Here is a 26,572-nt window from a genome sequence, read left to right on the forward strand (position 1 = left end):
TGTAAAACTAGGCATGGCTTCTTTAACAAAGATTGCATTGTTACTCTTGTATGGTATCTGTACCATGAAATAATACCATCTTTCGGCTTTCCCTTTGAATTTGCAGATGAATAGCAGATCTTGCAATTTTTAATGCCATTTAAAAAACAAAAAATGTTATTGTGCTACTTTTTGCTATTATTTATTTGTAGTAATACTTTATAATTATACCTTATCTTTACATATCATATTTTCTTGCAGCTGACTTCTATTTACAGAAGCAAATTCAGTAACTTTCAAAGTGTACGGGTCACAAACTTCAGGTAAGTAAGGATTAACTTGATGGTTATAATGCTGAAATAAAAAATCTGAACATCTGTATAAATTATATACAATACATTTCGGGTGGGAAAACATGAGAAATAAAGATGAAAAATAGTAATAAAGATTGTAATTGATGGTTATAAAGCATGAACTTTTTCCATTGCACTTTATAATGGGTAAGAATACAGAAAAGTATTTGCAACAAGTCATGTCCATCAAACATGATCAAGAGATAGTGAGGATTCTACTCAAACAAGTTTACAATCTACGTGGAGGGAGGGTTGATTTACACAACTAATGGTTAACTGCAGTCTGTTAAAACTAATGATTGATTGGTGGGTGCATTCATAATTTAAATATTTAAATAGAGTAGAAGAAACTATAATAAGTAAAAACAAATTCATGAAAAATCACAGAAAATGCCGACTCGCAATTTGCTTTCCCTTCCTAAAGAAGTGTGGTAAAGGGTTACATTTTCTTAAAAGGCGAAAGAAAGATGAAAGGCTATTTGGGCTGGATAGGGAATTTCGTAAGAACAATGCAGCCATATAGAAGAATTCCGTAAAAACAGTCCAGACCTAGACAAGTCTTGTTGGTGAGAGTCAGAGGGCAAATGTGACCAGAGAAGGTCAATGGATAGGCAGAAGATCATAGAGGTTGGGATTGGACATATTTGCTTTTTAGGGAAGATTTGAAGTTTGGAGAGCTCACATGAATACATATATTTAAAAATAGAATTATTAAGCAAACAATTTGTGTTAGTGTTAATTTAATATTATTAAAAAAAGAGTGGTCAGTTTTTATAACTGAAATTTTGAAATTTGTTTGTTGGTGCACTAAATGTGGTATGTATCTTGTATATTAATAATGTCTGTTTGCTACAACAATTGTTACTTATTTTAGCCTTTATCTGTGTCTATATCTATGTGCTGTTACAATATTATATTAGTAAAAAGCATCTAAAACCTGTTTTGACCCTATATTAATACCTGGGTGATTCTTTGATGTGGTGTCTCAAAAAGCCTAAACTTCCTCTTGAAAGATGGGCATTTTCATCTTTTAATTCTTCAACATATGGTGCCTCCAGTCTCTGATTTTATATTTTCAAGGAACCCACAGCAGATAATGAGATATTTTTTGTTTAGACCTCCTCTCACCAAGCACAAATGCTGGGAGTCTGGGTCTACTTGTTGGCCACCACAATGAAGACTGATAGTAAAAAATATTATGTAACCCATTTATGTTTAAATGTCTGCTCATTAATAACCTCTTGTAACTTTTTTCTCATAGTAAAGGCTCAGTGATTGTTACCTCTGCACTTGAATTTAACGTCACATCCGAAACAGCACCCACTCCAGATAACACGGTGCGTGCTATGGTCAGCAGCCTAGGAAGTAATTCATCTGTTGGGACTTTTCAAGTAGACCAAAGCAGCATCACTTCTAAAGGTAAGCGTGATGCCCCCTGGCTAAATCACAACCACTGTGTTTAATGATCAAATAAGCATATAACAATGTCCTCCCCCAGAGTTCAGTGTTCCGGCAAGTTTTAATACCAAGAAAAGGAATAAATCCCACTCTAAATAAGAGTGAGGAATTCCAGGCTGGTGAATAGATGTAAATTAAATAAATTGAAAAATCACAAGCAATTTACCAATATAAAAACGTTACAGGGAGACGACCACACAGTCCCACTGCGGAACTAAATACAGAACAGTGTATCAAAATGTAAAAGTAAATGTATTATAGTCCCACAAATAAAAATTATACATGTGTTCAGTCTATACCCACTTGGGGAGTGGTAAGCAATTACCTCTAGAGTAATTATGGGACGCCCTTAGTAACTCTCCTGGTTTGTGGATATAATCCAAATGTTAGTTAGGAGAGAAATGTCACAAGGGAAAAATCCCCTAAACAGTGCACTGTCTAGTTGTTTAGAGGCATAAACTGCATATAGATGGGGTGGAGGACGGATAGGTATCCAGGAGAGGATTCAATCCTCAGCAAAACCAGCTGAGTGTAAGGAAAATATTAGTCTATAGAGGAGAGCTATCGAAAATAATATCAATAATACTGTGCAGTTGTAATGTGCTCTACAGAATGATGAATACACAGGGCAGCTCCTAGATACAATATACCATGGGGAAAAAACTAGATGTCAATGTGGATAGAATCTGCAGCTCCTAAAAAAACACCTTCATGGGTGCTCTAATCTGGAGAGAAATGGTGAGCCTACACAGCTAACTCCTGTAAAACACCTTCAAGGGTGTTCTAAGCTGGAAAGGCCACTCCTATGTGAACACCTTAATGAAAGAAAAAAGAGACTGCACAACTAACTCCTGTATAACACCTTCGAGGGTGTTCTGAGCTAGAGAAATCTAGTTACCAAAGTAAAGCCGTCCTCGTCCCCAACCACTATCAAGATAAATGAAATATAAACCTAAGTGCTAACCGTGCTTAGTGCCGAGTGAGAAAACGTGACGACAACTAAGTGCCCCTTAGTGCTTACTGAGTGAGAAAACATGACGACAACTAAGTGCCCTTTAGCATGGGCATAGATCATGTGGTATGTATATCTATTGACTTATATAGCACATAAACAGGTTCTATTTCCGTGTGCTCAGCATACGGGATAAATGTTTCATGGATTTGCCTTTTTAAGAGGTACTCTAAAGGAGCAGTTTATACGACATGAATGGTTTACATCCCTTTGGGTTTTTTTTTTGTCCAACAATTCGGGTATGATTTTACAAAATAAAACAGTTCTCACCCAGAGAACCCTACATTGGTAATGTAGAATTTACACTGAAAAAAAGCATGTGAGCCCCCCATTTATGGTTTTGTGTTTTGAAGTGGTCATGGTGCCTGGAGTTTGCATGTGCAGAGTTTTGCTATAAAGCCCTCAAAATGCAGAATTTAGACCTTTCACCTTTTTTGATAGAAACGTATATTGCAGGTTGGATACATATTCTTTAACTGTAACAATATCTCTATAGTTGAAATATGGGACACTACATTTTACAACAATACGGTAACAAGGCCCTTTAAAGGATTTAAAATAGTATCAGTTGCGCTGTGGAAGATAGTGATACTACAGTAAACACTATTGCAGATGTTGCCTGGTACCTACGGAATAAAGGCAGTCCTTTTCTACCAGTTATGATACACAGAGAGATCATGCAAACAGAGGGAGCTGGTCAAATTTTGGGTCCCGACGCAAGAGTTGTCAGCTAGACTGTTACTTATAAACTGCTCACAGCTTTGTACATTACAACAGGGTTACATATTTACAATGGAAGATCAGACAAATTCAGCTTCTTGAGGCACTCTATTTTTGGACAATTGATATCAAGCAGAAGAAACCATCATCAAGTCTATCAACACACTACACATATCTAGATTTACAATGTAACAATCCCTTTGTGACAAGGGGCTGTACAAAGAAATTCTTAAAGGATCACTATAGGGTCAGGAACACAAACATGTATTCCTGACCCTATAGTGCTAAACCCACCATATAGGTTGCTTGCCCCCCCTCTTAGCCCCCTTTGTGACATCATCAAAATTGACAACTTTTAGCCGATCCAATGCTTTCCCATATAGCATTGGATTGTCTAAAATCGGCAAGGGGGCGGGGCCAAATGCCGTTTACGCCAATCAGGACCTCCTCATAGAGATGCATTGAATCATTGCATCTCTATGAGGAAAATTCAGCATCTCCATGCAGAGCGTGGGGACGATGAACGGCAGAGCTGCCTACTGTGCAGCACTGAGCTAGGAAACCCCTCCAGTGGCCATCTAAGGAGTGGCCACTTGGAGATGTCCCTAGGGGCAATGTAAACAGTTGTGTGCGTATTAGACATCAATTGTCAGTACGCACAGCATGCTGAAGACAGGCATAAAATGGAAGCATGGCCCCCTCTTCATGCTGCCCATATCCTGCCCTAAGCCCCTCCTCCTTCTATATCGCTCCCCCTGGAGCTAATGAAATCAGAGGAAGAGGGGAGAATTTGGCCTCATTAACAGAACACAGGTAAGTTTTAGCTTTCTATTTTATTTTATTTTTAAACTTCAACCAGGGGGTAACAGGATTTTATTAAAACACTGGTTTGTTATTGGAGTACACCTTTAAAGATATCCTTAAATGATATGTGTATGTATGCGCAATATTGTCCATTCGTTTAATACAAATGTTGTGTTTTTTTATGCCCACAGATGTCAATATAAGTAATTTGTCTCCACTCAATGTAAGTGTCAGCTGTGTTCTTGTAAGACCATTTAACGCGTCAGAAACAGGGGACCTGAAGACTCAGATTGTGGAATGGGTAAGTTATGTTTCAGTATCAAAGTATAACACCTGGTAACAACCAATCAAAACATGGCTTATTAGAAGCTCCACAGACATTCTCTGAAAGGAATTCCTCACAGAATGAATTTCCTACTCTGACTGATTTAGAGACTTTGGGATCTTTTCACTAAACACCAAATTGTAGTGAATTGCAGACTTTTATTTTTAGAGAAAACTCTAATTTGGCCAAAGTCACTTCCAGAGTGAGTAGCATATATAAATAAAATAAACAATTGCTTACAATATTTACATTCCAGGGTTTAAATGCCTCTAATGTTTGACACTCCAACATTCATTAGAGCAGGGGCACCCAAAAGGTAGATCCCCCAGATGTTTTAAGACTACAGCTTCCATGATGCTTTGTCATTCTAAAAGCACGTGAAGCATTGTGGGAGTTGTAGTTCCAGTTATCTGGGGATCTACCTTTTTGGTACCCCTGCACTAGATGCTCTCCCTCTAAAAAATACCCAAGTAAAACTGTGATTTCTATCAGTTGGTCTCAAAAAGGCATGATTAAGGCATCCATCAACCTGATTGGCTGGAATGCTTCACACAGACTATACACATATCTTACCGGCAAAAGGCTCTTTTAAAGGATATAAACATGTTTTTAAAAAAATGGTAACTTTTTGAAAATATGTTTAACCCCTTAAGGACACATGACATGTGTGACATGTCATGATTCCCTTTTATTCCAGAAGTTTGGTCCTTACGGGGTTAAAGTGCCACTCTCTGGACCCCTAAAGGACTTTAGCTTACTGAAAAGCTTCATGTGTGAAGAGTGTGTCCTCTTTTTTTATTTTACAAAAAGTGTGTTTTCCAATAAAACTAGGCAGTTTTAATAATTAACCTTTTTACACCTCATGGCTTTCAATCAGCCAATCGGTTATGTTACCACACGTATCCTGATGGCACTCAGTATACAAGCATTACAGGTCTTCTATAGTATCAATGAGAATTGGGAATATGTTATGTATGAAGTAACAATATTGAGAAAATTAACAGATTTTACTATTAACATGACGTAAAGTCATGATTTTATTAATGACACGGAGGCGAGTATTATGCATTCTCTTTCTTTATTATACTCCCAGCAGCAAGAAAAGGGAAGTATGAGAGAATCATAGAAAAAAAGAAAACCATAACAATAGCCTGGTAACAGTAGGGCCAATCAGCATACAGTATAGTCCATATAGGTGTAGTGTTCCTTGACTCCTCCTCTTTCTGCGTAGATCCTGAAGACCAATAGTGCAAATTCAAGTATTCCAACCATAAATACGAATCCACGAACAAAAAACCATAACTGGAACTTCAATCTAGAACCGTTTCAACCGTGAACTCTCCAGTTGTATTCAAGCTAAAAGAGAGGAGAAATATGGTAATATCGAAATCTCGTGACTGTTTTCCGCAATCAACAACTCGTAAACCATTTAATCAAACGATGTAAATATATCAATTTGTCAGCCATCTAGCTAGATCAAGAATGTATCACATAAGTCATATTCGTAGACTACTCACCTGTGTCATGAATGATCTTGTACCTACCGTATTAAGGTATCCGAAATGCTTCATGTTCTGGGTTGTAATATACTCACCACCCTGGGTAGGGCGGGTGGGAATAATACTCGCCTCCGTGTCATTAATAAAATCATGACTTTACGTCATGTTAATAGTAAAATCTGTTAATTTTATTAAAGACACGGAGGCTCCTATTATGCTATTTCAAAGCTGAGCAACCACTGTATTCGAAATGTGTTGCACTGGGCGTAAATAGAAATTACGAAATGTAGACTCATTCGACCAGTCGGCTGCCCGTAGTATATCTTCCAATTTACAACCCAACATGGACGCTTTAGAGGCCATAGCTCCGCGAACGGAATGTGCGGAAAAAATCGAGGTGTCTATGCCTGCCATAGACAGCAACCACTTGATCCAACGAGCTAAAGTAGCAGTAGATACTGGTAGGTGAGGTCGTTTGAATGAGATGAACAGTGAATGGATCTGTCCTGGACGGAGTGAAGCCGTGCGATGCTCATATTCCTTTAGACATAACACCGGGCACAAATTTGGGTTGTCTGGCAATGATGGGTAGAAAACTTCCTTAGTCGAGGATTTCGTTCTACGTGAAATATTGAAGGATACTCCGTTTGGGGTAAAGACACGTGCATGCCAGTCTAGCGCCCTGACATCAGCGACTCGTTTACAAGAAAGTAAACAAAACAGCATCAACAGTTTGCCCGACAATTGTTTCAGTGAAAGTTCCTGGTTCATTGGCCACGATTCGATCAATCGCAACATCACATTGACATCCCAAAAGGAAGAATATCGAGTTTGAGGAGGTCGAGTAAGACGGATGCCTTTGAGTAAACGACAGATAAGGGCATGCTTACCTATTGGGGTGCCATCCAACCCCATATGTCTCGCCGATATAGCTGACCTGTACAGATTTATAGTACGAAAGGCTTTCCCTGTCTCAAAGAGTAGAGTCAGAAATTGTAGGACTGCTTCTGTAGAAGCTGATATGGGATCCATTGACTGTCCCATGCACCAATCAGACCATTTTCTCCAAGCCGATTCGTAGGCACGTCTGGTACCTGGTGCCCATGACTCTGCCAAGAGACTGAGTGTCGTCTGCGAAACCTCCTCGAGATTCCATGATCTCCTGAAATGAGCCATGCCATCAGTTGTAGTAGGCCTTGGTTGACCAGTTCGTGACTCATTCCCTCTGGGTTGGTTAAGAGGTATGGAATGTCCGGCAACAATTGTGGGAAATCTATCGACATTTCCAATAATTGAGGAAACCAAGGTTGTGACCTCCATAACGGGGTTATCAGTGCTAGCGTCCCCTTGGAATATCGAAGGACCGCCAGGGTCCGAGAGATGAGGTTGAACGGGGGGAACGCGTAGTTCCTGTCCTTGGTCCAGTCCTGCAGGAATGCATCTGTTGCCAGAGCATCTGGATCCGGTCTCCAACTGAAGAACCGAGGAAGCTGGGTGTTCAGTCGAGACGCGAAGAGGTCTATACTGAAAGGTCCCCAGAGCTGCGAGAGGCGCTGGAAAATCATTGGATGGAGATGCCAGTCTCCTGCGTCCCGAAGGTATCGGGAATTCCAGTCCGCCATTGTATTGTCCTGCCCCGGAATGTATTCCGCTATTACCGAAATGCTGTGCTTCAGGCAATAGTGCCAAAAATCTCGAGCCATCAAAGCGAGAACCTTCGATTTTGTACCCCCTAGATGGTTGATATAACGTACTGCTGAGACGTTGTCCATCTTGATTAAGATTGAGCATGAAATGCCTGTGGGGGTCATACTGCGAATGGCAAATGACGCTGCTAGTAGTTCCAGGCAGTTGATGTGTAACAGAGACTCTTCGTTCGACCATCTGCCACCGGTGGAAACTGACCCGCAATGCGCGCCCCAACCGTGTAAGCTGGCGTCTGACTCTATGACCAGGTCCGGCGTCGATCCAAATATTGCCCGTCCGTTCCATGCCTCCATGTGTGCTAGCCACCAGTCTAGTTCCTCCCTGGAGTCTTCGTCCAGTGTGACGCAGGTTTCGTATGAGTGACCAGAGCGTAGATATGAGGCTTTGAGTCGTTGTAGGGCACGATAGTGTAGCGGTCCTGGAAAGATCGCCTGTATGGACGATGCCAAGAGTCCTATGATCCTCGCAAGTTGTTGGAGGGAGATAGTTGTACGGTGCATAAGCCGTCTGATCTCCTTCTTGATCGAAATCATTTTGTCTTTGGGTAGACATAATCTCTGTTGAACAGAGTCGACTTGGAAACCCAGAAATTCCATCTGCCTGGAGGGTTGTAGAATTGATTTTTTCCAATTCACCAAGAATCCTAAGTTTTGGATAAGGTGGATCGTCCAGGATAGGTGAATGCGAAGTTGGGACTGAGATTGGGACAGAAGCAGGATGTCGTCCAGATAAATTATTAATCTGACCCCTCGTGTGCGCAAGAAAGCAATCACTGGTTTTAGCACTTTTGTGAAGCACCATGGAGCGGAGGATAGGCCGAACGGCAGACATACAAACCTCCACTTCGTTCCCCGCCATTGAAACTGTAGTAAGTTTCGGTGCGCTTCTGCGATCGGGATTGACAGATAAGCGTCCCGTAAGTCTATTTTGACCATCCAATCCGATGGTATGAGGAGGTCCCGAAGGCAATGAATACCCTCCATTTTGAAATGGTGGTACTGGACATACGCATTTAGGGGCCGGAGATTTATTACCGGACGTACCCCGCCACCTTTCTTGGGGACCAGAAACAAGTTGCTCACGAAACCTTCTGTGTCCCATGGGATTTGTTGAATAGCGTTCTTGGATGCTAATTCTGCGATCTCTGTAGAGATCATCATCTGGTGTTGGCTGGCCATATTTAGTTCTCGAGGGGACTGTGTCTGAACCGGGTAGGAGGTTAACTCCAGCATGTACCCTTGTATCGTATTTAAAACCCAAACATCTGCGGTTAAAATCTTCCAAGCATGCTGAAACAATGCTAGTCTGCCCCCCACTTTTACTTGGGAAAAACGGAGATATTCGGTACTCACCATAAGGTCGTCTGCTTGAAACAGACCCCCGTGGTCCACGGGAACTCCAGGGCCGACCCCGAGATGGGAAGAAAGGGGTATAGTGCCTCTCTGGTACTGGTCTCTGATTAGTAAAGGAGCCTCTGCCGGCTCTGGTTGAGCCTCGAAATCCACGGCCGGGTAGACGGCTCCTTCCTCTGCCGGCCCCTCCAAAAACCCGTGGTGCAAATACTCTCTTAAGAGATGTCTGAGCCTTATCAATTGCCGTGAACGTCTTAACGTACAGCCCCAGATCCTTAATAAAGGATTCGCCAAATAATAAGCCTTTAGCCGCTGGGCCCAGCTCGTTGGTCGCCATGCTGGTCAGTTTGGGCTCAATTTTTAGGAGAATCGCCTTTCGGCGTTCGGTAGCCATAGCCGCATTGGCGTTACCCACCATGCAGACTAATCTCTGCAACCAGCCTATCGCTACTTCAAAATCAAATTCGCATTCGCCCGATTGGGCGGACTCCACTAGCTCGTATAGTTTAGTTATGGGTCCCAAAGTATCAAGGAGTTTGTCTTGACAATTTCTGAGGGAAAAATCTAATCCCTTCCTTGGTTTCCAACCAGATTTGTTCAAGAATTGGACCAGCTGAGGGTCCACGTCAGGTGTCTTTTCCACCGAGTCTGGGAGGATGGGACGTGGGCATTCTGCCCGTAACTTATTACGCCCCTCCTTGGATAAAGGCTTTCGCACCCGAAGTGCGAGATACTTCGCAATGTGAGTAGGCGGCTCCCATGCTGCCGAGCGAGGGTGACGGAGGTCATCTGGGTCAAATAACAGGTTGCCCAGTGGGTCCCGCAAAAGGTCGCCCTCGCCAGAGTCAGGAGGCGCAGTGCCCTGAGCCATACTCTTTTGGGTAGCAACGCCTGTTTGGATGTCAGACCCGGAATCTGAAAGTTCCGCGCTGTAGTGATCCATATAGGAGTCTTCATACTCCTCCTCCACACTCCGGTCCGAATCGGACGAATCCCCATGGGCACGTGCCCGTTTCCAAGTTCTGGCCGATTTTGCCCGGCCAGGGGCTCTAGTGCGCGGTGGTATCGCGCCATCTTTGACAGCCTGAGGCGTGTCATTCAATGCAGGCTGAGCCTGCAGTTCTGGAGGGGAGGTCACATGTCTGCTCTTTGCCAACGCCTTACGACCCGGTTGTGCCACGTTAGTGGGTATCGGGTTGCGTGTGTTTTGCATTCCACTAGTCTGTGTCTGTATCAGTGCCTCTGTTATAGACTGAGTGATAGAGGACGACATTACCCCCATCGCAGAGGTTAGAGCTCTGTTGATGGATTGTGCCATGGTAGCGTCCAGGAGGGATTGAAACTCCTCGGATGCCATGAGGCTGGCGTCATTTAAACCTCCCTTGTTAGAGGGGGAAACGCCTGATGTGGGGCACATAGACCCTGAGGGTCTGTCACTCTGATCCTGCATAGCAGAGAAATCTTTACAGGGAATATATATACCCTAGTTCAAATAGTGGAAAATATTGGGCCCAGTAAAATCCTCTATACACTAGGTACCTAGCCAATAAATATAGCCTGTAAAGGAACTAGCTTGAGGAAAGAAACAGCACAAAAGAAGGGTGTCAGGATAGATTAATCCTCCACACCACACTTACAGTTAGTTAGAGGTATGACAGCCAATAACCTGTAGTATATCCCAGTCTGGGTCTTAGGAGAGTGCTTGTCGGGTAGGAGAAGCCGGTAGGAGCTACAACTCAGCAGATTCCCGCCGAAATCGCGTTAAAATGGCCGCCGCGAGTGAAAGTTACATTCCCGGCGACATAAAAACCAAAAAGATGGCCGCCGCGCTACCAACTGCGCATGCGCGACCGGGCTGAAGGGGAAAATTAATTTCAGGGACCGCGCATGCGCGGCCGCCCGCAACACCGCGGAAAGACCGCGGACATAAACCGGAGGCGCAAGCCGAGCACCAGAAGGTAAATAAAAGCCCCAGACACCTAACAGGGAAAACGATAGGTGAGGGCAGGGAGGAATCACTCCCTGAAGCAGGCAAGCAGCACTCTCCTGACACCAGAAGGGGATACACCACAGTAGCAACGATAATGATAACACAATATAACACAATATAAGTATTACACACAATTTAGTGAAAAACCAATTAATGTGTAAAATTAAATACAAGTAAATGTATAAAATTTCAGGAGTAGCAAGATGAGGTACTTAACTTGTCTGAGGGAGCAGCAAGAAAGAGGAGGAGTCAAGGAACACTACACCTATATGGACTATACTGTATGCTGATTGGCCCTACTGTTACCAGGCTATTGTTATGGTTTTCTTTTTTTCTATGATTCTCTCATACTTCCCTTTTCTTGCTGCTGGGAGTATAATAAAGAAAGAGAATGCATAATAGGAGCCTCCGTGTCTTTAATAAAATTACTATTATTTTTGTTTCTCCAGGTGCAGTCAATTTTACTAAACCTTCTCAATGGTACAACCGTCTCCACCATATTTCTAACCGAGTAAGTGATACATATTCAAGTTCTGTTTGTTAAAAGATGTTAACCCTGTAATGTCTGCATGGTAAAAACACCAATATTTCACTGGTCTGAAAACTAGAAAGACAATGTCCTGTCCAAAATCTATACTGGAAAACATGTTTATAAGTAAATAAATAGATATCTGTCAGTTACCTTTTTTCTAGCACAGAGGTTAAGTCTGTGCAGCCGCCCTCTCCAACACCTTTTTCTACTTTTTGTCCAATCCAGTGCTTCTGTTAGTGTCGAGAAGTGAGTCTGACTTGCTTCTCACAGAGGAAGCACCATCTTGTGACTGTCAGTGTAAGAGGTATAGCCTTGCAATGAAAACATTGCCATATCTCTAAAACAGCAATGCTTTACATTGCGGGAGCAAAACATCAGGGACACTGCACCCATGTCACCGCACTGAGATAAAGTGGTCTACAATGTCCCCCTTGACTTTGAATCAAAAATGTCCCATACGGGCCCGATCGTACTGCATACGGCAGAACTGTATAAGTGTATGATAATATTAAATATAACCCTGAAATATACCGTTGGCAATTACCTTTTTACTAAAGTGCTGATTTGAAACACTATGAAATACTACCTGCTATAGTTGCTTCAAAAGTACACAAAACTTTAATAAAATAATGACTCCCAATATTGTCACATGCTAAATTCTCTGCCATACATAGAAATAGAAAACTTAGTTGAAACACAGACAGACATGTGTACACGCATATGTCTTCTTGCAAATGCTTGTTTGTTAGTCCACCTATTGTACAATGCTGAGGAATTTGTTGGTGCTTTACAAATAATGATAATGTATAATAATAATAATCAATATCAGATCTTTTGAAACATTAGGTAATTATAACAAAAGAGGAAGCAGTAGGTCTAGGTCAGTGCAATGGCGGATCCAGAGCCTGATCTCGGGAGGGGCACTTGTAGATTATTTAAAGAAATAATCCATGCACAAAAACCACTACAGATCTGTGTAGTGGTTATAGTGCCAGGAGTGCCAGGACCCGCTCTCAGACTAAGTAGTCAAACCGTTTAAGAACAGTTTGACAACTTACCTGGGATATGGGGCTGTAGTAGGGCATAGGAGCAGTGGTGTGTGTTAGTGGTGCAATGTGTGAGGGGTGCAGTGTGTGTGGTACCCACAAAGTAGATCCCAGGATGTTGTAGAACTTTGGAATGCCTTTAGAATGGCAAGCATCATGGAAGCTGTAGTTTTAAAATATTCCGGGTATCTACCTTTCGTGCATTGTTGGTCTAGGGCTGGCAATAAGGAATTCTTGATAACATTGTCTGTAATACAGAGAGTAAACACATTTTTATGTTTTATTTTGCATCATTTCAGGAATTCTAGTGGCTGGACCAAATTCACTGCATACTTTGCTGTTAACACCCTCCAGCTATTGAATAACACTGATGCTCTGACTAAAACTTTATCATCCAGAGGAAATCTTTCCATTATACCAGACAGTCTAACCATCCAAGGTGAGATATTGTGAATGTCACAGTGTTTTGCTCTCATCACAGTGAAGCATGTTACTCTAACTGGATTATACATTTTAATAGGGAGCACTTTGACTTTCAATACTATTACCATTGAACCTGGATTTCTCAACGTGGCTCAAACATCCGACCTCACTAGTAGAAACAGTACCGGGTTCCAGAATCTTTCCAAACTTATACAGAAATCGGTAAGCATCATAAAAGTAGATGATTGAATTTTACCAAATAATAGTATATTTAAATTTAATCTGCTATGTTCATTTCTGTTTCTTTCAATGAGATATCGTAACAGTGTTCCTTATTCGCTTCCAATCTAATCAGCTGTCAGGCTCATCCAGTGGTCCTTTAAGGGACACTAGTCACAACACTATAGTCACAACAACTACAGCTTAATATAGTCAGCCACCTCCAGTGGCAGTCACTCAGACGGCGCGGCGCTAGAATAAAGGTACGTTTTCTACTTATTTAAAGGATCGCTATAGTGTCAGGCAGTGGTGTATCCTGGTTTTGTGCTGCCCTAGGCAGGACAAAACTCAGACACCTCCCCGCCGCCCCACCCCCTCCCCACCACCCCACCCTTCCCCCGCCTTCCAAATACACACATTCACTGACAGATACGCATACACTAGCTAACAGACACACACTCACTCACTAACAGACACGCACTAACAGACACACACACTCACTCACAGACACACACAGACACACTAACAGACAGACACACACTCACACTAACATACATACAGACACACACTCACACTAACATACACTCACACTAACAGACACACACAGACACTAACAGACACACACACTCACTCACAGACACTAACAGACACACACTCACTAACACACACAGACACACTAACAGACAGACACACACTCACTCACACTAACAGACATACAGACACACTCACACTAACATACACTCACACTAACCGACACACACACACACACTAACATACACACACACACTAACAGACACACTAACATACACACACTCACACTAACATACACACACTCACACTAACATACACTCACACTAACAGACAAACCACTCACCCACACTCACACTAACATACACACACACACTAACAGGCACACAAACAGACACATTAACAGACACACAGTGACACACAATAACAGACACACACATTAACAGACACACACATTAACAGACACACACATTAACAGACACACACATTAACAGACACACACATTAACAGACACACACATTAACAGACACACACATTAACAGACACACACATTAACAGACACACACATTAACAGACACACACATTAACAGACACACTGACACACACACACACACACACTAACAGACATACAGACATACAGGTGTTATAAAGTAACGGTTATTGAAATATATTATACAATAGGTTAGCTATAATATTATTAATAATATATATATTACATTTTCTTCTTGAGTAAATTACCAGCATTTCAAAATAACATTAGAGGGTTCTAATCTGTTAAATGAATCTGTTGCGTTAGCCAGGATCTAGAAATGCACGTGAGATGACTTGTAGAACAAGTTCTGTCCTTTATATGCTTATACAGCTTTCTTCTCTCATAGTTCAAGGACATATTTGGCAGCGATTTAGTGGAGCCCGTTGTAACCAGCTATAGGTATGTATCTTATTAATTTATTTCTCCAGAATCATTTCTTTATTAAAACAGCACAAATTATTCTAATTATGTATATATATATATATATATATATATATATATATATATATATATAAATTATATAATGATATATATCATTATCAAGGTTATGTCTGTTCAACTGGACAACATTGATTGGTTGACAGCGCTAGGGGTGGTTTAGCCCCAAGCTCTCAGCCAATCATTGTTGTCCATTGACACGTATAATGCAGAAGTGTTAAAGGTTTACTCCAAACACCATAACCACTACTGTCTACTATAGTGGAGTACCTTGGCAATATTCCCCGGTTATGGGGCCAACTGTTATAAAACCTGGTACCGCTAGGCTCTGACGGCCCCATGATGGCGGTCAAACCAGATCCAGCTTTTGCAGAGTTACAGACGCTAGATGCCGATCCAGTTGGCCAGTCATTGGTGAAGTATCAGCTGATCACTCTCGTCCTATGAATGACATTCTGTGCATAGAAATATGCACACACAGGGGCGGGCTGGGAAGGGTGGCAGGGAGGCAATTGCCCCCCAGGCCGCCCTAAACCCAGGGCCGCCCACACCCAGCAAAAAAAGGAAAAATCTGAATCCCCTGCTTCTGGCTGAGGAGTCAGATTTTTCAACTTACCTCACTCTTCCTGCAGCCTGCAGTCAGTGGAGTCGGCCGGCTGCTCCTGATGATGTCAGGAGGAGGGGGCGTGACTTCCTCTGCTCTTCTCACAGGACCGCTGGGGAGTCTGGGAGAAGAGCAGAGGAAGCCACACCCCCTCCTCCTGACATCATCAGGAGTGGACGACTTCACTGGCTGCTGCTGGTTGCTGCTCCTGTTGGCTGCTGTCCACCCCTCCCTGGCCTAAGGTAAGACTCAGGGAGGGGGGAAATACACTTTAGTGTTTTTTTTTTATTCCTCTCCTCAGCCCTGTCCCCTTAGTCAGCCCCTGTACCCCCTCCTCAGTCCCTGTCCCCTTAGTCAGCCCCTGTCCCCTTAGTCAGCCCCTGTCCCCTCCTCAGCCCCTGTCCCCACCTCAGCCTTAGTCAGCCCCTGTCCCCACCTCAGCCCCTGTCCCCATCTCCCCTTTGTCAGCCCCTGTCCCCTTAGTCAGCTCCTACCTCAGCCCCTGTCCCCTGCCCCCTGCCCCCCACCTCAGCCCCTGTCCCCCACCTCAGCCCCTGTCCCCCACCTCAGCCCCTGTCCCCCCTCCTCAGCCCCTGTCCCCCCTCCTCAGCCCCTGTCCCCCTAGTCAGCCCCTGTCCCCTACCTCAGCCCCTGTCCCCTACCTCAGCCCCTGTCCCCTACCTCAGCCCCTGTCCCCCCTCCCCAGCCCCTGTCCCCCCTCCTCAGCCCCTGTCCCCCTAGTCAGCTCCTGTCCCCTACCTCAGCACCTGTCCCCTACCTCAGCCCCTGTCCCCTACCTCAGCCCCTGTCCCCTTGGTCAGCCCCTGTCACACCCCCTCTCAGCTTCTGCCCCCTTCCTCAGCCCCATGCCCCCCACCACAGCCCCATAGCATCCCCACTACAGCTCCTCTCCCCCAATTGCAACCCATATTACCCACACCACAGTCCCTTTCCCAAATTGTAGCCATCAACTTGCTTCAACCCCTATCCCCCCCGTACATTTCCTAAACCCCCAATTACAGCTTATACCCTCCACTACCACCCCCTGTCCCCCACTACAGCCCTGTCCCCTTACTCTGCCCCTGTCCACTGGTTTTAAAAGTGTAAAGTTTGTGTGTGTGTGTGTGTATGAGTATGTCTGTGTGTATGAGTATGTCTGTGTGTGTCGGAATGTCTGTTTGAGTCAGTATGTCTGTGTCAGTCAGTATGTCAGTGTGTGTGTGACTCTAGCAAAGAGGTTAAACTTCATAGGTGCAGCTTTTCATAGCAAAACACTGACACACATACAGACTCCAAACACCATCACCACTTCAAATCATTAAATTGGTCATGGTGCCTGGAGTAACTCTTTAATTCTGCTTTATCAGTATCCCCAACATGGATGGTCTCTGGGCAGATCCACGATATGAAACATTTTTATATCGCCACAAGGGGACTCTTGATGGGAGCTGAGTTTTAACAATTCCATCGTGACAATGAGCTAGAGCCAGGTGAAGGCAACCTTCGGTACTCCAGATGTTTTGGACTACATCTCCCACAATGCTGGTAAAGCATCATGGGAGGTGTAGTCTACAACATTTGGAGTGCAGAAGGTCACCTGACGCTAAGTTAGACCAATTCTATTATATCTTGGCAGCTTCTCTGTGTAATGAAAACACAGCAACATGTAACTTTATATAACTTTATTCATTACCCACAGGTTATCGCTCAGTGATGTTTTGGCCTCCGTGAATCTTTACTTCCAAAGTAGTGTGAATACAACTGCGGTTGTAGCTAAAACAGTAGCCAGTGGAGCAGCGTTCACAAACAATAGCCTCACATTGGACCCTTTAACATTATCTCCTCAAGGTGAGTCAATACGAGAGATTCAGTATGGTTTGCGGGATACTTTTGTTCGAAAATAATACCCCAAAATATTGGTGTTAATAAATAAATAAATACAATTTAAAGAAAAATTGTTTTTTTATTAATTGTGATTTTTTTTTTTTTAAAAAAAACATTTCACTTTAGTAACTAACTCTGTTAGCTTCTGTATCCTAAGCAAATTGCAATTCGTTTGAAAACAAATACAATCAAAGCCTACCATTAAGTATGCTGTGCTGTGTTATATTCTACATATTTCCCTAATTAAGAAATACTTTTTTTCTTTGTCAGTGAAAGTGACAGTGCAGTTCACTCTGATACAGGACTACATTTCTTCCCTCTCAAATCCTGCCTCATCTGATGCTACCAGTCTAGAAACCACCATTCTAAACTTGGTGAGTATTGCTACAATGCGCTACAGGCTCAGGAAAGAAAATGCAATAATTTTTTCCAACATCAGTACACAGCGACAGGTTAGCAAGGCTCTAGAAAACAGGGACTTCAATGCCGTAACTTTGTGTGGTTTTCTGTGACAAATTTCGAAGTATAAGTATATATCTTTCTTTTACAAGCAAGTTACAATCCCAATTCTTTAAATAGCGCCGACATATTCCGCAGTGCTGTACAATAGGTAAAACAAGACAAACTATTCATTCTGACAAAACACAGTAACAGTAGGTGAAGAGGGCGCTGTCCGAACCAGCATGAAATCGAACAAGTAAAAGCAGAAACATCACTTAAAGGAGCACTATAGTGCCAGGAAAACAAACTCGTTTTCCTGGCACTATAGAGTCGTTAGGTCCCCCCCAACCTCAGGGCCCCCTCCTGTTGGGCTGAATGGGTTAAAACCCCTTCAGCCACTTACCTTTCTCGAGCGCCGGGCTTCCTCGGTGCTGGGGAACTCTCCACCCTCTGCCGACGTCAGATCCGAATGCGCATGCGCGCCAAAAGCCGCTCGCGCATTCAAACAGCCCACATGAAAGCATTACTCAATGCTTTCCTATGGACGCTGGCGTCTTCTCACTGTGAAAATCACAGTAAAAATTGCGGAAGCTACTCTAGCGGCTGTCAGTGAGACAGCCACTAGAGGCTGGATTAACCCTCAGTGAAACATAGCAGTTTCTCTGAAACTGCTATGTTTTCAGCTGCAGGGTTAAAACTAGAGGGACCTGGCACGCAGACCACTTTATTGAGCTGAAGTGGTCTGGGTGCCTATAGTGGTCCTTTAAATGGACTCTCTAGTGCCAGGAAAACAAATCCATTTTCCTGGCACTGCAGGACCCTGCAGTGCCCCATCCCATGTTGCTGAAGGGGTTAAAACCCCTTCATTGACTTACCTGAATCCAGCGCCGATTATTCAATGCTTTCCTATGGGGATTCCGGCGACGCTGGAGGTCCTCATGCCTAGCGTGAGGACGTCCAGTGTCGTTTAACCCCTTAAGGACACATGACATGTGTGACATGTCATGATTCCCTTTTATTCCAGAAGTTTGGTCCTTAAGGGGTTAAAACACTTTTTCGTGTTTTAAGAACACGGAAGTCCCGCTAGTTGCTGTCTGGTAGACAGCCACTAGAGGAGGACTTAACCCTGCAAGGTAATTATTGCAGTTTATAAAAACTGCAATAATTACACTTGCAAGGTTAAGGGTGATGGGAGTTGGCACCCAGACCACTCCAATGGGCAGAAGTGGTCTGGGTGCCTGGAGTGTCCCTTTAATCACACAGTATTTGCACAATTCAACAGAAAGCTAACTGCTATCTATGAGCGATGCGGCTTATTTCTTATTTTTTTTACTTACGTGCCCTGGCAGAGAAAGCAAGAACAGGATGCAAACTGAAATAACTCATGTACAGTACAAACAAAGGGATGTCCATACGTGCATTGGGTCCTATGGCATTCTTTTGGAGATGACAGGGAGTCTGTTGTTTTTTTTCTATACTCCTCTGCATTATTCAGAGAAGGGAATGAGGAAATGTCACTTCCAAAGAAATGACAGTTCAATTGTATTAGAATACCATAGTGTTAGAAATACATAGCTGTATCATTAACACTATAAAATCCCTCTGCTCCCACCTCCCAGCAGTGAAAGGGTTAAAACCCCATTTTTTCCCCCACTTACCTTATTCTAGCACCAAGGTGCAAAGCGTGAGTACGTTCAGGGTCGTTTCACAGAGTTAAACTCTGCAAAACAGCATGAAGCGCCTCTAGTGGCTGTCTACTAGAGTCAGTCTTAGCCATACGATGTAAACGTTGAAAATTTTCTCTAAAACTGATTTACATTGCAAGGTCATAGGACCACTCCACTGCCTATTTTTACCTCAGTTTCTAAATTAACTAGGGAACACCCTCCTGGTAATCAATCAAACGACCACAGAGGCTTGCGGCCTCCTTCTGTTAATTCCCATGAGCTAATGGAAGTGGCAGACACGCTCTACTTGAGCCTGGCTGCCTCATCCCACACTGACCACAGACCAGCTCCTGCGAACCTCAGACAAGACGCATGCGCATGAGCCGCTGTAGGCATGCATGTGTGCACCATTTCAGAAGCTTCTGAATGGTTATTTCCCTGTCAAGAGACTGAAGTCTCTTCTGGAAAAAGAGGGGAGGGCTTGCTAAGGCTGCAGTTCATGAGATCTGCAGCATTTGCAAGCTCGTTTAAGATAAAACCCAATGCATACATGTATGAAAAATGTATGCATATATTCATTGGGGTAGATCTACTAAATAATGATGCCGGTGTTTGTTTTTTGCCCATTTGGGCAATGGAGTTTTCCTTTAAGCGGACAGGGAAACTGCACCTAGACCACTTTAATGAGATGAAGTTGTCTGGTTGCCTACAGTGTCCTTTTAAATTGTAAAAGGGAATTTTATCTTAAAATGTGGGTTAAAACTAAGTAAAATATATAAACGGAATCTATGGAAATGTGCTTTTCTTCATCAATTTAATAAACACAAATGTATTTCACAAAGTAAAAAGCCTGATACTTATACGTCACTGTTTAGCAAACATAGAAAATAGATTTAGTGGAAGCTTACAGTGTTGGACCATTTAAAGGGAAAGTATGTGTTGTTTTGCTCACTGTATATTAATTCAACAGTCAATTACAGAATTCCTACATTTATAATATGATTTCATGATTGCCAACATTTCAAAGAAGACTTTCTCCCTGTTAAAAGCCAACTCAATTAATCACTGGTTACCATAACTTAGTTAATCGCAGTTTACCATAACTTAGTTAATCACAGGTTACCATAACTTAGTTAATTGCAGTTTACTAATACTTATTTTATCGCAGGTTACCATTACTTAGTTAATCACAGTTTACCAATACTTAGTTAATCACAGGTTACCATAACTTAGTTAATCACAGGTTACCATTACTTAGTTAATCGCAGTTTACTTTGTTAATCACTGGTTACCATAACTTGGTTAATCACATTTTACCAATACTTAATCACAGGTTACCAATACTTAATTAAATCACTGGTTACCATAACTTGGTTAATCACATTTTACCAATACTTAGTTAATCACAGGTTACCAATACTTAATTAAATCACTGGTTACCATAGCTTAGTTAATCGCATTTTACCAATACTTAGTTAATTGCAGTTTACCAATACTTAGTTAATCACTGGTTACCATAACTTAGTTAATCACTGGTTACCATAACTTAGTTAATTGCATTTTACCAATACTTAGTTAATCACAGGTTACCATTACTTAGTTAATCGCAGTTTACCAATACTTAGTTAATCACTGGTTACCATAACTTAGTTAATCACTGGTTACCAATACTTAGTTAATCACAGTTTACCAATACTTAGTTAATCACAGGTTACCATTACTTAGCATCTGACTCACCATTAGAACATTCATGTGATAAATGATCGATAGCAACGGTGACGTTGTACACATAACTATCCTCCAACAGACCAGCAAGTTCAGTTTGCTGTATGTGTTTAACTTTGATTGCATTCTATTTCTTTTTGCAGCTGACACCAATTCTCAAACAGAGTTACTCTGATGCCCTCCAGAATTCCTCCACAGTGACATTCAGGTATGGCTTAGTTTAACCCTGGTCAGCACTCTGTGCTCATTTTTTTTGTGATTGATATATGGTAGATCTGTTGCAATGTATCTGAAATACAGCATTTATTAAAATTCACATTCTAGTACGCCAACTTTCTAGTTAATGTACATCTTTGCCATTAAAACAAGATAACCTTCTAATAAGACATTTATGTCATCATAGTATCGGTAAACCCTTTATGAGAAAATGTGTCACTTTGCAAAGTTCACCACTGTGGTCAGGTTTAGGGGAGGCTTGGGGGAGTTAGGTTTAGGGGGGTTAGTAGGTTTACATTCTACAGCATTAAGGCAGGTAGCTTGTAACCTTGTTACTCAAAGCATCATCACATAACGGCTAAGGCTTATGGTGCAGCATTCTGCAAAACATTTTATTTTTTATTATTAAAAACTATAAAGCTTTAGCGTGCAAAATATATAGCATATGATTGTGCCTAACATCTATCAAATTCATTAAAGGGACACTTTAAGCCCCAAAACAATTTGAACTTAATTAATCAGTTTTGGTGTACAGATCATGCACTAGAACAGGGGTAGGCAACCTTTTAGCAGCACTGTGCCGATATAGGATTGTGATGTCTCGTAGCGTGCCGATCCTCAGGCCCGTCACTACCAGGCAAGCTAACCAAGCAATTGCTTGGGGCCCCGAGCAGGCCTGGGCCCCCAAGCAGGGCCGGCCATTTCTATAAGGCTGCAGCCGCCTGAGTGCTCTATAGAGAGCCTCAGGCGGCTGCAGCACTGCCTCTCTCGTCATCTCCCCTTCCCTGTAGCGTGGCCGATCTCCTCTTCCTCTGGGTACCCGGCTGGGTACCACGCGGTACAGGAGATTTAGTTTCCTTTTCCCGGCCGGACTGACAGGAAGTGCACCCTGAGCTCGGCCACGCTACAGGGAAGGGGAGGTGACAAGAACATAGGGAGGGAGGGAGGGGGGGGAGTAAGAAGGACAAAGGGGAGGGGAGTAAAAAGGACACGGGGAGGGGAGTAAGAAGGACACAGGAGGAGGGGAATAAGGACACAGGGGGAGGGGAATAAGAAGGACACAGGGAGGGTGGGAGGGGAGTAAGAAGGACATAGGGAGGGGAGTAAGAAGAACATGAGGAGGGGGGAGAGTAGTAAGAAGAACATAGGGAGGAGTAGTAAGAAGAACATAGGGAGGAGGGAGGAGTAAGAAGAACATGGGGCAGAAAGAAGAACATAAGGAGGGGGGAAGGAGTAAGAAGAACACAGGGGGGTGAGGAGATGAGGAGAACACAGGGAGGGGGGGTGAGGAGAAGGGGAGATGAGGAGAACACAGGGAGGGGGTGAGGAGAAGGGGAGATGAGGAGAACACAGGGAGGGGGGTGAGGAGAAGGGGAGATGAGGAGAACACAGGGAGGGGGGTGAGGAGAAGGGGAGATGAGGAGAACACAGGGAGGGGGGTGAGGAGAAGGGGAGATGAGGAGAACACAGGGAGGGGGGTGAGGAGAAGGGGAGATGAGGAGAACACAGGGAGGGGGGTGAGGAGAAGGGGAGATGAGGAGAACACAGGGAGGGGGTGAGGAGAAGGGGAGATGAGGGGGGGAGGAGAAGGGGAGATGAGAACACAGGGAGGGGGGTTAGGAGAAGGGGAGATGAGGAGAACACAGGGAATTTTCAATTGTTGAAAATGTTCAAGTTTTCTGCACATTATATGCAACAGCAGTATTTGCACTGTAAACCTTTTTTATTTATATAAAGTGTGGGTGAACTTAAACTGTATGGCTATGCTGTGGTTCCTGTAGGCTTTGCGCGCGGGGGGGGGGGGGGGGTGGCCATGTCCACTTTGCTTGGGGCCCCCAAATTCCTTCAAACGGCCGATCCTATTTTTTTAAATTGAGGTGTGTGTGCTGCCGTATTCTGCTTGTGTTATTTATACTGTATTGCTTTGTATCGTTGTATTTGTGCGTATATGAGCTATTATATTGTATATGTTCATTAGTAGTTTATCGTATCGTGTATGATACATATGAATGTGGGCTGTGTATGAGGGCTGCTTGTGGAATTGTGTGTGGATGGATATGTCACATTGTGTGTTAGGTAGTGTATGGGGGCTGTTTGGGGTTTTGCACGTGAGAGGCTGCATGTGGGATTGTGTGCATGTATGTAGATTGTTAGTGGTGGTGCGTTTGTGGGGATTGTGTGTATGTTTGTGTGTGGGCTGTTCGTATTATTTGTATGAGGGGAGGCTTATTCTGCAGGTCTGTGTATGTCTAGCAGTGTGGGTGGCTTCCCTGGGTTCCAGTGGGGACCAGCCTGGGCAGGTACAGGTCAAGGACAGGAGCTGCAACATCAGCTGTGGGATGCTCTACTACAGTGTGGATTCCCATTCACAAGTGCTGGGAGGAAGTGATCTGTGATCACTTCCTCTAAGTGCTGCAATGCATAAATTGAGGATTGTCCTTCACTACCTCTTTGTATTAGCAGATATCTGAAGTTTCACTGAGACTCCTGATAGGCCAGACCCTGTTTGGCTCTCGCAGCCTTGAGTGCCGTGGAAAGACACCTCGAGTGCCGTGCATGGCACTAGTGCCGTAGGTTGCCTACCCCTGCACTAGAAGTTTCACTCCTGTTTAGGAGTTAAATGGACACAATAGGCACCTAGACCACTTTGGTTCATTGATGTGGTCTGGGTCCAAGGTCCCCTAACCCTGCAGTGGTTTTGATAAACTGCAATAATTACCTACAAGGGTTAACTCCATCTCTAGTGGCGGTCTACCAGGCCAAAATGTAGCCTGAATCACGAAGCAACAGAAACGTGCAATGGCCAAACATTGTCAATTTGATTCATGATTCTGAATTCTGCCTGTGGTGTAAAAAAAAAAAGATGATTGGAAAAAGATGATTGGCTGGGGGACAGTCACCAAATGTTAATTGTATTCACAGATCAAGTGAGAAGTGAGCAATAGAGGGAAAAAAAAAGATCAGTAGTAAAAAAAAATCTATATTTATAATTAGAAATACAGATCGATATTTATATTTAATGCATATATAATATGTAAATAGAGATTTGTTTAACAGCTGGCCCTGTTTTTTTTATTTTTTTGCAGTACACATATTGGACCATTTTCACTCCCTTTTGCTTCGTCTGATCTGTTTTTACAGATCAGTTTTCTGAAATTCTGCTGAGCCAAACTGGCATATGGCCAAAATTTGGCCGACCCCAAAAAGCTAATTTACTGAAAAAATGGTTGGGCCAAACTGAAATTTCTCACCATGCAAGTCTAGATTCCCCATCTAAATATCAGTCCAACCAGCAGTAGTTATCTGTATAGCCAGGGCCGTCTTTAGCGCGGGGCAAACAGGGCAGCTGCCCCTGGCCCAGTTGCTCCTGGGGGGCCCCAGAGCAGCTGCCCCGTGGGCCCCGCGATTTGCGCAGCCCCCATGTACTGGGCCACACCGGCCCGCCAACTAGGGAGGCCCCCCCGGGTGGCCCATGCACTAAGGGCCACCCGGTGAGCATGTGTGAGCAGGGGCCCGGTCGGGCGCTGTGACGCTTAAACAGCGCGACTGGACCCCTTCCTGTACCGGCTGGGAGGACGTGAGTGCCGCGCGTCACTTCCTCCCACCGAAGATAACAGCCGCGCGGGAGGATGAAGGCAGGGAGGAGGGGAGTTCATGAGGATAACTCCCAACTGCCTCAGCCTGCCACTGGACCCCAAGGAAACCACCATCCATAAAAAGTTAAGAACCTGGAGGGTGGCTAAATGTGTGTGTGTGTGTCAGTATGTGTGTGTGTGTGTGTGTGTGTGTGTATGTCAGTATGTCTGTGTGTGTCAGTATGTTTGTGTGTGTGTATGTCAGTATGTCTATGTGTGTCAGTATGTTTGTGTGTATGTCAGTATGTCTGTGTGTGTGTGTGTATATGTCAGTATGTGTGTGTGTATGTCAGTATGTCTGTGTGTGTGTGTGTATGTGTCAGTATGCCTGTCTGTGTGTATGTGCCTGTGTGTGTCAGTATGTCAGTGTGTGTCAGTATACCTGTGTGTGTGTCAGCATGTCTGTTTGTGTGTCAATACATATGTCAGTGTATGTGTCTCTGTGTGTTTCAGTATATCTGTCAGTGTATGTGTCTGTGTGTGTATGTATGTATGTGTGTGTGTCAGTATGTCTGAATGTGTGTCAATATGTCTGCCAGTATATATTTGTGTGTCAGTGTGTGTGTGTGTGTGTCAGTAGTTCTGTCAGTGTGATTGGGGGTTGGGTGTAATTGGGGGGGGTGGGAAGGGGCAGGGCCTAGGGGGCCCAAGAAAATGTTTTGCCCAGGGTCCTATTCATATTATAGACGGCCCTGTGTAAAGCCTGACAAGTTTGGCTCTGGACATCCATACCATAGTACACCCCTAATATGCAAAAGTCCAACATTCCAGACATTACACTTCACTTACCCCATTTCATCCTACACTTAACCTTTCACTCCTCTGAGATAGTTACTTACCTCTCACTAACTCTAATCCGCCATATTTCAGTCTCCATTTTATAGAATTGACTTCCATATGTCCTAATCTACTCCATTTTCTGTTATGACCCTATTACAACAATAATTCACCTCCACTCTTAACTTTAATCTAGAATTTGATACTTTTAGCCTAGTGCTCTGTTCTCTCTCTTGTGGCCTGGTGACTTAATTGACAGAAATTGGCATGCACGCATTAAAATATCCTAGTGCAGGTATCGTACATCTTTTGGTGCTGGAAGATAGATGCACAAATAGCACAAAACGGTATACTGAGCTTTTTAGAATGTTAGTTTCTTTCTCAAAGTCTCAGAGCCAACAACAAATACCTCCTCATCAGGAGAACTGGCCAATGGTGACAGGTGAGTAGAGTGCCTAAAATTAGGAGAGGGATTATATGGGCCTGTGGTTTAGGAGGTTTTAGATAAGTCAGTAAGGCTTCAGACAAGCAAGCTATCACTGGCCACCAACTGTCAGTAAGGCTTTAGACAAGCAAGCTACCACTGGCCACCAACTGTCAGTAAGGCTTGAGAACGATCTACTGAAGTTCCGCCGGAGCTTAAAAACAGCTTTATTTGCTCAGGCGTACGGGATGACATGAAAATTTTTAACTTGGTCCAAATGCA

The 26,572-nt window shown here is 43.5% G+C and overlaps 1 protein-coding gene across 1 annotated transcript in view; it reads left to right on the top strand.

The window, feature by feature from the left end:
- The window catches only part of LOC134601856 (mucin-4-like), a gene marked incomplete at its 5' end in the record, with an annotated part of 115,593 nt that overhangs the window by 79,305 nt on the left and 9,716 nt on the right, over nucleotides 1-26,572 (top strand). The window contains 9 exons of the mRNA XM_063446357.1: nucleotides 1,594-1,751; nucleotides 4,518-4,627; nucleotides 11,649-11,710; nucleotides 13,077-13,216; nucleotides 13,298-13,422; nucleotides 14,826-14,878; nucleotides 17,221-17,369; nucleotides 17,676-17,779; nucleotides 21,382-21,446. Coding sequence (XP_063302427.1) covers nucleotides 1,594-1,751; nucleotides 4,518-4,627; nucleotides 11,649-11,710; nucleotides 13,077-13,216; nucleotides 13,298-13,422; nucleotides 14,826-14,878; nucleotides 17,221-17,369; nucleotides 17,676-17,779; nucleotides 21,382-21,446 — 966 coding nt within the window. The remainder of the gene's footprint in view (nucleotides 1-1,593; nucleotides 1,752-4,517; nucleotides 4,628-11,648; nucleotides 11,711-13,076; nucleotides 13,217-13,297; nucleotides 13,423-14,825; nucleotides 14,879-17,220; nucleotides 17,370-17,675; nucleotides 17,780-21,381; nucleotides 21,447-26,572) is intronic.

The sequence above is a fragment of the Pelobates fuscus genome, chromosome 3 (assembly GCF_036172605.1).
Source record: "Pelobates fuscus isolate aPelFus1 chromosome 3, aPelFus1.pri, whole genome shotgun sequence".
NCBI classification, from domain to species: Eukaryota; Metazoa; Chordata; class Amphibia; order Anura; family Pelobatidae; genus Pelobates; species Pelobates fuscus.